Source organism: Xenopus laevis, chromosome 8L, assembly GCF_017654675.1.
Source record: "Xenopus laevis strain J_2021 chromosome 8L, Xenopus_laevis_v10.1, whole genome shotgun sequence".
In the NCBI taxonomy this organism is placed as follows: domain Eukaryota; kingdom Metazoa; phylum Chordata; class Amphibia; order Anura; family Pipidae; genus Xenopus; species Xenopus laevis.
In genome coordinates, this window is record NC_054385.1 from 74709943 (window position 1) to 74723511 (window position 13569).

Consider the following 13569-nt stretch of genomic DNA (forward strand, 5'->3'; position numbering starts at 1 on the left):
TATTCCACAGATGCTGCTGAGAAATGTATCAGCTAATGTAGCAAATTGTAACAGTTCAAGAATCACCACCTGGATTATCAAGCTGCCAGACTGGAACACCACAGACAGGAATGTTAAAGAGTTGGTTCACATTTAAAGGGATACTGTCATGGGAAAACATGTTTTTTTTTTCAAAACTCATCAATTAATATTGCTGCTCCAGCAGAATTCTGCACTGAAATCCGTTTCTCAAAAGAGCACAGATTTTTTTTTTAATTTAATTTTGAAATCTGACATGGGGCTAGACATATTGTCAGTTTCCCAGCTGCCCCAAGTCATGTGATTTGTGCTCTGATAAACTTCAGTCACTCTTTACTGCTGTACTGTAAGATGAAGTGATATCACCCCCTCCCTTCCCCCCCCCCCACCCAACAACAGAACTATGGGAATGAGATAGCAGCTCCCTAACACAAGATAATAGCTGCCTGGTAGATCTAAGAACAGCACTCAATAGAAAAGCCAGGTTCCACTGCGTCACATACAGTGTCGGACTGGCCCACAGGGATACAAGGAAAACTCCCGGTGGGCCCAGGTGTCTGTGGGCCCTTGTGCTGCTAAACATTTGACCTATTTCATGGCCATTCCCTATTTCTTTGAGAACAAAGAGGCTAAATAGATGGAATAATAGATTATAGTATTTAAAGAATAGAGACTAGGAGAATAGAGGTTGAGTGAGGAGAGGAGGAATAATAGTACTGAGAGTGGGGCCCTGGTCTAAGGTTTTTGGGTGGGCCCCTGGTGTCCCATTCTGACACTGGTCACATATACATTGAGTAGGCGAAACAACAGCCTGCCAGAAAGCAGTCTTAAAGTGCTGGCTCTTTCTGAAAGCAAATGAACAGGCAAAATGACCCGAGATGGCTGCCTACACACTAATATTACAACTAAAAAAAAAGTATAGTGAATCATTTGCAGTGTAAACAGTGTAATTTAGAAATAAAAAATACATCATAAAAATCACGACAGAATTACTTTTAGTATGCTACAGCTGGCCAATTCTAAGCAACTTTTCAAATGGTCTTCATAAATTATTTTTTATGTTTTTTTTCTGACTCTTTCCAGCCTTTAATTGGGGGTCACTAATCCCATCTAAAAAACAAATGCTCTGTAAGGCCACAAATGTATTGTTATTGCTACTTACTAATTTTTCTACTAAGACCCTCTTCTATTCATATTTCAGTCACTTATTTAAATCAGTGACCAGATTGCTGAAATTGCAAACAGAAAAGCTACTAAATAAAAAGCTATATAACTCTAAAACCACAAACAATAGAAAATGAAAATCAACTGCAATTTGTCTCAGAATATCACACTCTACATCATACTAAACGTTAACTCAAAGGTGAACAACCCCTTTAAACTTCAATTTTGGAAAAACAGTAAAACGTTTAAAAATGGAAAGCAACTGAATAAAAATTCTATTTCTGGTGAACAATCTGAAAACTGAACTGAAAAAACTGCTTGGAAGGTGAACACCCCCTTTAAGACTTTTGTTTGGATCTAGTAAACCTATTATTTATGCTTTATTTCTGTACAATTAGACTATCTCACCTATTTTCTGTACTTCCTGTGAAAACAACCTCTGCATTTTCCTATTTCTGCCCCTTGGCTTTTTTTTTTAGAATATATTTTCTGTATGCTGATTTGCCTTTCACAGTAGGTTCTGCCCATTCTAAGTATTTTTCTTACCCCCTGATACAGTCACTGCTTATTTTTGAGCTTTATGATGGTTACTTCACACTGAGATGGTCACTTCTCCTTTGTAAACCTTGCACACAGGAATAGTCACTTCCTCTTTCTATTTCTTACAAAACAAAACACACTTTCCTTTGCTTTACCCTGGACAACAATCTCTGTCTTCTCTACTTGATATTATTGGTATTTGCTGAACACCTAAAGCCTTCAGTGTTGCATTGTCTTATTGATAAACATATTTATTCTCACAGATACCCAGGTGTCTCAAAATGTATACAGCAGGTGACAGCTTTTTGATAATATCGCAGTTGTGGCCCAGGAGGTTCTGGTTTCCACAGCTTTTCCAGATGGCAATGGAGAAACCCTATAAGCTGTGTAACCACCCTCAGCTGTTAGGGCAAGGGCAGACTAATTTATTGAATGCTTCTCTCCGCCTAAGAAATATTAATGAGGTGGAGAGAAGCGGGTCCGCTGAAATCAAAGTGTAGAAACTTTTGTATCACCTCAGTCCAGGGAGATAGCAATACTGTAAAAAAAATACTGCAAGTCTGGGAGAAATTTATTGAGTGGTATCGAGATTTATTTAACTATACCCCTCGAACTATGTAGGTCTCTATAGAAATATATTGCATAAAACAGCTCATATGTAAAACCCTGCTTCATGTAAATAAACCATTCTCATAATAATATACTTTTGCAGCAGTATGTGGCATTGGGTAATCATAAATAGAAAACTGCAATTTTAAAAAAAAAAAAATAGGGCAGCCCCCTGAGATCGTATGATTGACGATGCACACAAACATACCAAACAAACTATACATGTTAGGTCACATGAGCCAATTAACAGACAGAGTTGTGTCTTTTGCTTCCACACTTCTTCCTGTTACAGTTGGAGCTGTAGTATTTCTGGTCAGGTGATCTCTAAAGCAGCACAGAGACTATCACAAAATGGTGGGTCAAGACAAGAGATGTAAAAGGGCAATCTTTACTTAAATATATATTCCAGTTTAATAAGATTCTTTAATATGTCACTTAATTTGATCTGTTGCTCAAGTATTCATTTGGGGGAATAGTTTTCCTTTAAAGCTCAATTGAAAACTAATTGAAGTGAAACTAAACTGGTGAGCTTTGATTTATAATTTATATTAAAAGGTCCCCTGAACAGGAAAGGCAATAACATGCATAATGCAATAAAAAACAGGAATCAGGAAAAAAAAAATCTGAAAATAATTTTACATATTCTGGAATGTAAAAAGTATCTTGACGATCCATTTCACTATTGTTCATTGCTGGGTAGCTAATATTCTCTGTGCAATTATTCAGAACTTTCTTCAAACCTCTGCCTGAGCCACTCCTATATATATATATATATATATATATATATATATATATATATATATATATATATATATCTATATCTATATCTATATCTATATCTATATCTATATATCTATATCTATATCTATATCTATATCTATATCTATATCTATATCTATATCTATTATACTAATTTTAATATAGTTAGTTAGCCAAAAATGTAATGTATAAAGGCTGGAGAGACTGTATGTCTAACATAATAGCCAGAATACTACTTCCTGCTTTTCAGCTCTCTTGGTTTCCACAGGCAGTAAACAATCAGTGACTTAATAGGGGGGGGGGCACATATGGGTCATAACTGATCTGCATGCTAAGGACCAATTGTAAACTCAGGTATGTCCCATGTGGCCCCCCTTAAAGTCACTGACTAACTCAGGTTATAGAGCAGAAAAGCAGGAAGTTGTGTTCTGTTCAGTTATGTTAGACATCCAGTCACTCCAGCCTTTATACATTACATTTTTGGCTAACTAACTATATTAGAATCATTTTTTATTTTGCACAGCCCATCTATTTACACAGTTTTTATTTTTACACTGAACTGTTTCTTTACGTAAACTCAGTTTATGCTGGATGTTTGTTCTGTGGGCCAGCACACAGCCAATCATGTTATACAGTGATTTATTTACCTTTACTTATTTGTTATGTATTAACTAGTTCATTCAGGTAAGTATGTATGTATTTTCTTATTGTGATGCGAATGTATGCCTATCACTCCCACGGCTAATTCTAGTCAGCCCTACCTCCTGCAATGAGCTCTAAGTGCTATCTCCTGCTCACTAGCAATGCCATCCCTCACTACAGCAGACTGATTTATCGGCTGCTTCCAAAAATACAGGTTGTAAAAACAGTATCTGCCAAAGTGCTAGGTAGACTCTGGAATGCTCAAAAACATTAACAGAAAACACATAACAAACTCTAATAAATACCAGTGGTTAAAAGCAAACAATCATGAATATACAATTTTAAACATTAGACAATTTTAATATTGAGGGTTAGTTCCAGGAGCACTCGCCCAACAAGCAAGATTCAACTTTTTGATCACTACATTGCAGTGATCCAAATAATGTATCTATGTCTATTTGCCTATACTCTGAGCTGTAACTTTTCGCCTAACAAATAGATACAAAACAAAACAAATGGATAGCATCAGAATGCACCGCAATTAGCTTAAAGTGACAGCCATTGAGCATTTCTATAGACATTGCTGTCAGAGCAGCGACCATAGCAATGCTTACAAGCACCAACACTGAAGCACCCAAGCCAACAAAAACACAGGCAGACAAGGCAGTTCCATACACCTCTCAAACTTGGGAACAATAGGGTGAAAGAAGAAGCCTGTCTGGAACATAGGTACTAAATTCGTATAGCAATCAATCAGACCTCTGCTTTCATTTCGAACCTGCAGATCACTTTTCAAAGGCATTTGCTGACTGGCTACTATGAACATCACCATTGTGGAATTTAGTCCCTGTGTTAGTAAATAAAACCCTCATCTGATAGTCACAAGAATCACATGAACCTTTTCCTTAAATTCTGGTGGAACCAATAAGAGCTCCTGTTGGGGCAGAACAAGCACAGTTGTACAGTACAAGTTACATGGAAATACAGAAATCTGGCAACACTAAGACAAACCATTTGTTAAAACAGCATTAGAATGAAAAAACAATGATCTGTGTTTGCAGTATAGCTTTAAGTGCAAGCCCTGCCAGTGTTCTCGATACTTTGTTACTTGGAAAAGATACCCTATGTATTGTGTGCCGTGCTACCAGTCTCTGCTCGCTGTAACTTTCGCAGCCCGAGCTTTTCCCTAACCTCCCCACTGTAATAAGCCCCATTCCCTGGCAATTGCTCGCTGTGCTTTACCTGCTGTATCTTCCCTTCCGTCCGAATAAACTGTCACCGCTGCAGCTATGGCAACCTGAATCCACTTGAACCTACCGCCCAACCTCAAGAAACAGGAAGCGGTGCTAGTAAACCCAATTCGCGCAGAGTACGATGGGTAATGTAGTTCCGTTTGTTGCTACACAGACGCCACGAACATTGCCGAAGTTCGCTTCGGAAACTACACTTCCCGTCACAGCTAAAGACAGGGCGTCGTAACTGCCCGGGTTAGGAGGCGGGGCCTCGAGTTGAGGCGGCGGGATTGGCGGGTTGCTTAAAAACCCTCTTCGAGTATGATTAGCAGTATAGTAGTGACTTATTAAAGTGGGTTACTTTTTGTAAAGTTTTATTCATCTGTCTGGGACTGAAGAAGGGGTATGGGCTGAATAACGTTAGTTAATGTTCTGTACCAATAGAATGTCCTGCGCTTGCACCTTGCGTTGCGCTTATCTTTAACGTGTCAGTGCTATACAATAAATTCATAATTATAAAATCAACCAGTTGCACATGAGCTGACACTGACAACAATGTCCAGGAGTTCTGTACCTAACAGCTGCTTTGGCCAGGAGCTAAATTGAGGGCCCCTTTTTGCACAAACATACATGGAGTGCTCAGGTAGGGTTGCCACCTCACCCCTTTAAAACTGAACACATATGGGGGCAGATTCACTAAAGGGTGAAGTGGCCGACGCTAGCGCAATTCGTCAGAAATCTCATCCGCAGGGACATCGCCAATTTACTAACAGGCGTACAGGACAATTTGCTAGGGAAAGAGACCGTCACTAGCGTACGTTCACACTATCGCCATGTGACTTCGCTCTGGTAAACAACACATTTGCAAATTCACTAAGATACAAATTTTACAGAACGTTAAACCAGAGTTTACTTCGCCATCTCAAACCAGGCGAACTGATAAAACAAAGCTACATCTTCCTCAATCAGTGACATCATATCCTGTATGCTGGAAATTCATAAAAGTTGTAAAAAAAACACTGGCGACTTTTACTTTTTTAAAGCGGCATTGCCTTCAAAAGTCCTAACTATTAAAGATTTTTGTGTTAACATTTTTTCCCAGACATTTAAGGGGCATGCCACATTTGCTTTAGGGTGGGCTCATGTCTGGGGTATTAGGGGATCATGTATGTCTTTATTTCGCTTCCTTGGACATTTGTAATAAAAAGTGGCCACTTCAAGCATTTCCACTAACATCTCTAATAAAGACGTCCATAAGACTTTTATGTACCCACTCTATTCAAATTGGCCTATGCGTAAGAGTACTAACGAAGTTTTGCTTGGCAGAACGAAAATTCGCTATGAAATGCTCGCACTGCCGCAGTAACACTAGTGAAAATTAACCAGTGTTCGGCTGCTGAAATGCAACTTCGCATTTTAGTGAAATAACATAGTGATATCGAATTTGCACCTGGTGAAGTGGCGCAAAGCAGGCGCTGGCGAAAATTTGCCCTTTTGTGAATTTGCCCTATGGAAACCACAGCTTGCATGGCTAATTAGCAATTCATTTAGATTCATGATTCATGGCTGCACATGAATCAGCTCAGTCTGCAGCATGCATCCAGTGCCGTAACTACCAGGGGTGAAGGGGGTGCGGGCCCAGATGCAATCTGGGCCCTTGGTGCCCACCAGAACTGCAGAGGGAGATTAGCATGCCAGCAGCCAGGGTCGGACTGGGCCAGCAGGACACCGGGAAAAAAACCCGGTTGGGCCCGGCCCTCGTGGGCCCCCCGCCATCCCAGACCCAAGCCTTGAGAAAGTCGCAATAGACGAAACGCGTCGGCTGAGCAGTGACGTCATCAGAGGGGGACCAGGATCAGCGTGTCTTACCAACAAACGCCAGGCAAATTGTAACATCTTACAATGGACCGCAGGACTTGAGAACCCCAATGCAAACTGCTTTTTATGCTTATATTAAGCACACACATGTGAGTGCAATCTATGTTTTTATCCTTTTAATCTATTAAAGAAGTTTTTACACGATTTTAGCATATGCTTTTTTAGAAACCTGGAGCTTACCAAGACTGGGATAAAGGATTTTATTACATGCTGATGTTAATTTTAAACGTCTGTAAGTACCCACTGCCCCATATACTCACCAAGAATAGGACAAGGGATTTTATTATATGCTGGTGATATTTATAAACGTCTGTAAGTACCCACTGCCCCACACAGGAGGTGGCCACATTATTTATCAAAAGCACGGAAAATGGTCTTTTAACCCCTTGGTGGAAGACCCCAAAACCACATCGTTTAACTACCGCACAAGGGGTTATATATATTTCATTCGATCTAAAAACTACTACACTATATTGTGTTTGCATTTCCTTCTTGTGTCTACCCTGAGCTTTTAGCGCTGGTATATCTTCAATTGAAGAAAAGGTTGTTTCCATGCCTCTTATCAGCTTGCCCCCCAAAAAATGATAAGTGGTGCGCCACACAATGTCGTTCGTGCATGTGCACTGGGGCCTTTGAAGTGCCAGCAACACTCCGGCATGTGATTTGTAAAGGGGAGGGCCCGACATGGGAGGCCTGGGTGCCTATCCTGTACCAGGGTCCACCGGCAATTCAATATGCCTTCATGTTTTTTAGTAGACTCGAGGTATGACGATTCAAAGTCTCTGTAAAATCCCAGGTCCCAAGCATTCTGCATAATAGATCCCATGTACTATTCTATGAAAGTGTTCATTGTGCCATTTGCTGTACCATTTTATTCTGAGGTTTCTATTCCTGAAATTACTTCAATTTCAATCAATTTCTATTCTTGAAATCACTGCACGATTTAATGAATGGTGCAAAAGGAAAAAAGTGATACACACTGCTAATGTAATTTGCAATTCTCCCACTGGCTGATCTACATTGGTATATATTTCAATTAAATACAAGTTGTCCCATATACCTAAAAAAAATATATATATATAGAATAACACTCACTAAGGCCAGGTATTTGGTTGTTAACCTATCTGGCCTAACTTGTAACCACATGTATGGGCAGTACTGGACCAGACCTAGACTAGGCCCTTGTGTTTTAAGTACACATTTGGGACGCAAAAGCCACCAGCCCATTAAAGAGTGACTGTCTATTGCACCCAACAACAGCTCCTCTGACATTTCCCCCAATCCACAGATTGGCATTCTTGGCCTCTACTGGACTAACCATGATATTAACAAAACTTGTGGGAGATGTGACGCATAGTGATGTTGGTGATAACAGGTTTTAAATAGTACAAAATGAAATGGAAACATACCGGGTACAATGGGTAGTCTTATATACTTAATAGGTACTGTACTTGAAGAATCCCCATACAGCATGCCATTTGCCTCAGAATACAAGCATCATTTGCAGCTATAAGAAAAATAATATTTCTTTGACAGTTTAATGCAGTAGTGGTATTCTTGCCCATTCCAAACTTTAGCAGAGTTCTTGCAGTGACAGAGAAATTGACTGCTTAAACAAGGCACAATATTTGCTGGTCATGTGTTGCTTCAACTGCGGCCAGCAGATGGCACAGCTTCACTACATGTGATTTTACTGTGCACAGACTGTTGTGTCAAGGAAGCAGGCTTGCCTATCAAATGAGACAACCTAAAAAATGTAAGGGGTGGAGATGGTTCACTAAGTGTTTATAGGAAAAAGGCAACTTGAGTTTTAAAGAAGCACTTGAACTGTTGCAATGAAACTAAGAGCAACAGCAGGGAGGCTCAAGCAGCATAGACATCTGAAACACCAAGAGCATCATCTAAAGGAGAACTGCAGGACAGCACTGGTTGTGATAGAAGATCAACTTAGAGGCTACTGTCAGCTTTGGTACCTGAGCCCTCATTACAGCGCTAGCAAGTAGGCAGAACCCAGAGGAGCAGTTGTTTGTACCAAACTGCAGAATAAAGATCAAGAGAGATTGAATTGATCAGTGTCTTGGCAGAAAGTAAGTAAATGAACCTCAATACCAGGGCTATTCTAGAAAAAGATTGTCTTTGAATAGATGTGTTTTGTGCTTCAGTGTTTTGCACCCCAAAAACAAAAAGTCCATACATAGTTCAGTAAATAGTAACTCAGCCTACAAGCTTGGGTGTATGAAGGGTAACAGTTGGAATGAGCCCTTATAAAATGAACCATTTCTAGACTCTTTGGCACTGGATTTATAATCAGAAATTGAAAGCATACCCCCGCCTAGAATGTGATGATCAGGACACACATCAGGGTTTTTTTTAACTGGTTATATAGTGGCTCCTGTGTAATGGATATTAAACCAGATTATGTCCGCCATCTGAAAATATTATGTAGTTTAGATTGTGATGTCCTAATATTTCTAGTTTTGCATACATTCCTTTATAACTGTTGTAAATTCATGCCCTAGCCCGAAGTATGTGTTTTCTTATTATTATAATTATATTCATGATCTAGATCAGCAGTTTTATTACTGGTTTGACTTATTCCCCCTCTTGTTGGTCAACATTTGGGCTTGTTTATTTAAAAAAAAAAAAGCTTAGACAATGTTTCCTCTAAATTACAGAATGCGTAGAACATTCTGCATGAAAACATATTCAGCACTTGCTTGGAAAAAATTTAAAATACCAAATATGCAAAACAAAGTTCTGTCATCTAGTTAGAATTCTACTTCATTTTAGTAGATCTTTAGGCTGCCTACATCCAAAGTTTTGTGCTCCCCTAGGGTAATTTTACTAAATCATTTGGAAAATCAGGAAAATTTTGAACACATTTACGTTGCTGTGCTCCACTGATTCTAGCTGCATTAAAAAAATTGTCACAGATCTTTCATATGAACTGATAACCTGCCCAGTCTCACAATCTGAGAACCTCTTCTCTAGATTCTAATGCCCGCTAAATATTTATAATGGTATTCAGACTGAGTTCCAAGTTTACTCTGGGCAAGTACATGGGCAGTAACCCATGGCAAACCAGTGGACCCTAACAACTAGATAACTGCTGAAATTCAAAACTGGAGAGCTGCTGAACCAAAAGCTAAATAATTTAAAAAAAATAAATTAAAGACCAATTGCAAATCGTCACAGAATAGAACTCTCTACATCATACTAAAAGCTCATTTAAAAGCGAACATGCCTTTTTTAAATGCTTTTTGATTCTTGATTTAGAAAAAGCATAATATGTGTTTGTATAAAAACTCATCAGTTGGAAGTGTTCTATGTCTGAATGAGCTAAGGAGCTAGTGTAATTCTCATTTACAGATCTAAAGAAGAATTGTGCTGGTTTGACAAGAAGAGACCCAAAGAACTGCTGCCTCATAGATACTTTCACCAGATCATGTAAAACTTGGTGAACTGCTTTGAGATGTCTCCTTACCAAACGCTCTACTTGCCCAACTGTCTCCTGCATCTGATACTTCTTCTGCCCTATATTGATGCCACCTGTCCTGTGGGCTGTGAATGCACAGATGGGACAAACCACAAAACCACCTGCAGGAATGTGCATGTACTTCCAGAGGTGCCCCCATATACAGAGACTCTGTAAGTATTTACTGGGAGGAGGAGAACCAACCACATAAATTGGTGGTGTCCCATACATATGTTACGTATGAGGAATACTTGTAATATACTGTAGATTACTGTAGAATGTGTCTTCTTGTTTTCCTATAACTGCTGGAACAAACTGTCTTTTCTATCCCCACAATACATTTTCACTGCTTTTTTTTATTTACTATTTATCTGTTCTCTTCATTGTACATATCCACATTTAGGGGGTTTTACTAAAGGTGAATGTAGCTGGTCGGGCTTTTCAGGGCAAAAACTCGAATTTTTTTGTGGAAAAAAACCCTAAAATTTGTAGTGATTTATCATACCCTGATGCTGTAAAAAGCCTGAATCCAAAAATCCGCCATATCAGACCTGTTGATGTCATGTATAAGTCAATGGGAGATGTCCCTGGTTTGCGCTGTGTTAAGCCCATTAATGCAATAAATTCAGGGTTTTCAGCAAAACCTGAAAAATTCTACTGATTCAGGAAAAAAAGGAAAAGTCAGAAATTATACGATTCGTGTTTTTTGCTTGTTTTTGTCGGGTTTTTTACCCAACTCGATTTATTAGAGTTATTTTATTAATAAATAAGGCAAAATCAGGCATGGGAGTTTGGTCTAGCTTTTTTCATTTTAATTATGAGATAAATTAGAATTTTAGTAAATAACCCTCTTACACTTTCTTGTCATTATACTACTTCACTGTTCTACAATAAAGGCTACTTTATCAATTGTCTCTAATACACTCCTTCACTGTTACTTTGTATCATTTCCCCCCTAATACTGCTTCACTATTACAGCATATTGTAAGTTTTTCCATAATACTGTTTCATGATTACATAGTACCACACATTGTCAGCCTATTGTTACATTGTTCATTGTATTATCTTCTGTAACTGTTTGTTGCCATACAGATACAGATATTGTTATCAGATACAAGATTTCTTGTGAAAATCTGTTTGCATGTGTTGAGCAATGATCAGGAAAATATGTTTGTGTCATAGTTATTGATTGTTTTCAAAATTAGATTCTTTAAACAATGTATGTTGTGTCTTGTCGTCACTGAAAATATTTGAGAATTATGGCAAGATAATCTTGGGATAAAATCCGACTGCTGCCTATGCGTTGGCCTGTTTGATGCTAAGTTGATAGCAAGGTATTCTAATTGTTGTGGCCTGACACATTTACTATTTCTACTCGTTTGCTATACTATGCCATGCCATTTTTATATCTACCTATGCCGATTAGTTCAATATGCATCTACAGTGCTCAGGTGTGATTTTTAGAGACATGGCATTTGGGGAGGGATTAGCAGAGAATGGACAAGCCAAGAGGAACAGGGGTGCGGTAGATTGCCATGATTTTACAGAGACTTATTTGCTCTTTAATTTTAATGGACCAGTAATACCAAACAATTAAAGTATTTTCTACTCAGGGCGGATATTAAAGGGGATCTAAAACCAAAAAACAAATTGGCAGAAATATACTATGCAATTTGGCAATTTACATTATTTATTTTTTTCTTTTTAGCTGTTTCTGAGATGTTTGTGTTACAGAATATTATTGTCTGGACAGGCATAGCTAAATGTCTGTCTTGCAAGTTGTTATTTCATAATACTTCCTCTAGCCATGCTTCGATTTACAGCATCAAATGCATGATTTGCCTCTATTAAAATGTCAACTAGACAGCCATTGCAGTACAGATATCTACATATTTAACTACTTCTTTTAATCAGAGCTGGGCCAAGAGGTATGGGAGATCCCACAACAAAAAATATCTTAAGAGGGCCATACACAATAAGATCTGTTCATTTGGCGAGGTCAACAAATGAGTGGATCTTTCCATGATATGTCCACCAATGGCAGGGCAATATCGGGTTAATCCAAACGTTCAGCTCTAGGGCCGAACGATCGGATTACAATGAAAAGACTGGACACTGATGGGATGAAGACTGCATCAACTAATCCTTCATTGCCAGAAAAATCAAACCTCCCCGATCGTAATCTTGGCCTGATTTTATTGGGGAGACCCCACACACAGGCAGATCAGAATCAGTCTAAAGGACCGAAATCGGCAGCTTTAATCTGCCCGTATATGGCCACCTTTAGAGCACATAATGGATCAACTACGCACCAGGTAGAGAAGGTGATCCAGGTGCTCTAGTCCCAGACCCTCAGCTTAGGAAGTGTATATCTTTAAAAATAGTAAAATAAAAAAATCTTAACGCTACATTAAAATTACCATCTCCAAGACTGCCCTGCACATTTTGTGTCCTATGAGTGCTAAATAATTGGCTATAGATATGTATAGGATACACAACCAATAGGAAATAAGGGAAAATTCCATTAAAAATACTGAAAATGGCAAGAAGAACACCATATAAAAGGGTACAGATGGTTATATAACCAATGTACAGCAGATAGTATATATATCTATACATATATTTTTTTCAAAACTTTAAGTTATACCCAAAATTAGTGTACTGTTCAGTTATAACACGAGAAACCAAAGTCAGAATTCATACTTATAGGTGTTCAGTTTAAAGATCCACAATATGTCACACTTATATATTGCTCTTAATAGATCTCCTCCTTGGCAATCTATACTTTTTCTCTCAATACCCTGTATGTTACAATATCTCAGATGACTAGACGCACTTGTCAGAAAATATCTAGTGACAGATGTTTCTTTTTGTGTGTTGATGTCAGACAAATGTTTGCAAAGCTTCTCTTTGAGTTTCTGTGAAGAGTGCCCCACATATTTTGCATTAATGAGAGCATGCAATTAAATATATATATTTATATTTTTATATTTATATATTTATCAATTTATTTATATACAGTTGGGGTGAATGGAACGCACAAATATAAGTCAGAAGAAGCCTGGGTGTACGCCTGGGTGTATATACACAGGTGGCAGCACTCCAAGGAGTGCAATAATCAAAACAAAAAAGATTTATAAACTACATCAGGTTTATTTTATCCGACGTTTCATTTCTGTATTAGAACCTTTCTCAGGGAACAGAGGAAGGTTCTAATACAGAACCAAAACGTCCGATAAAATAAACCTGATG

The 13569-nt window shown here is 38.4% G+C and overlaps 2 protein-coding genes across 6 annotated transcripts in view; one reads left to right on the forward strand and one right to left on the reverse strand.

Annotated features, from left to right (window-relative positions):
• The window catches only part of cep128.L (centrosomal protein 128kDa L homeolog), a 115920-nt gene extending 110793 nt beyond the window's left edge, over window positions 1-5127 (reverse strand). For 4 of the 5 annotated variants that reach the window (XM_041572997.1, XM_018230381.2, XM_018230379.2 and 1 more), the window contains exon 1: window positions 4975-5127. The gene's annotated coding sequence lies outside the window, so the exon portion shown is untranslated. The remainder of the gene's footprint in view (window positions 1-4974) is intronic. The other variant, XM_018230380.2, reaches the window with a different exon arrangement.
• A 3351-nt stretch (window positions 5128-8478) lies between these two features.
• The window catches only part of LOC108698960 (thyrotropin receptor), a 53188-nt gene continuing 48097 nt past the window's right edge, over window positions 8479-13569 (forward strand). The window contains exons 1-2 of the mRNA XM_041572998.1: window positions 8479-8929; window positions 10212-10490. Coding sequence (XP_041428932.1) covers window positions 10315-10490 — 176 coding nt within the window. The 5' untranslated portion in view covers window positions 8479-8929; window positions 10212-10314. The remainder of the gene's footprint in view (window positions 8930-10211; window positions 10491-13569) is intronic.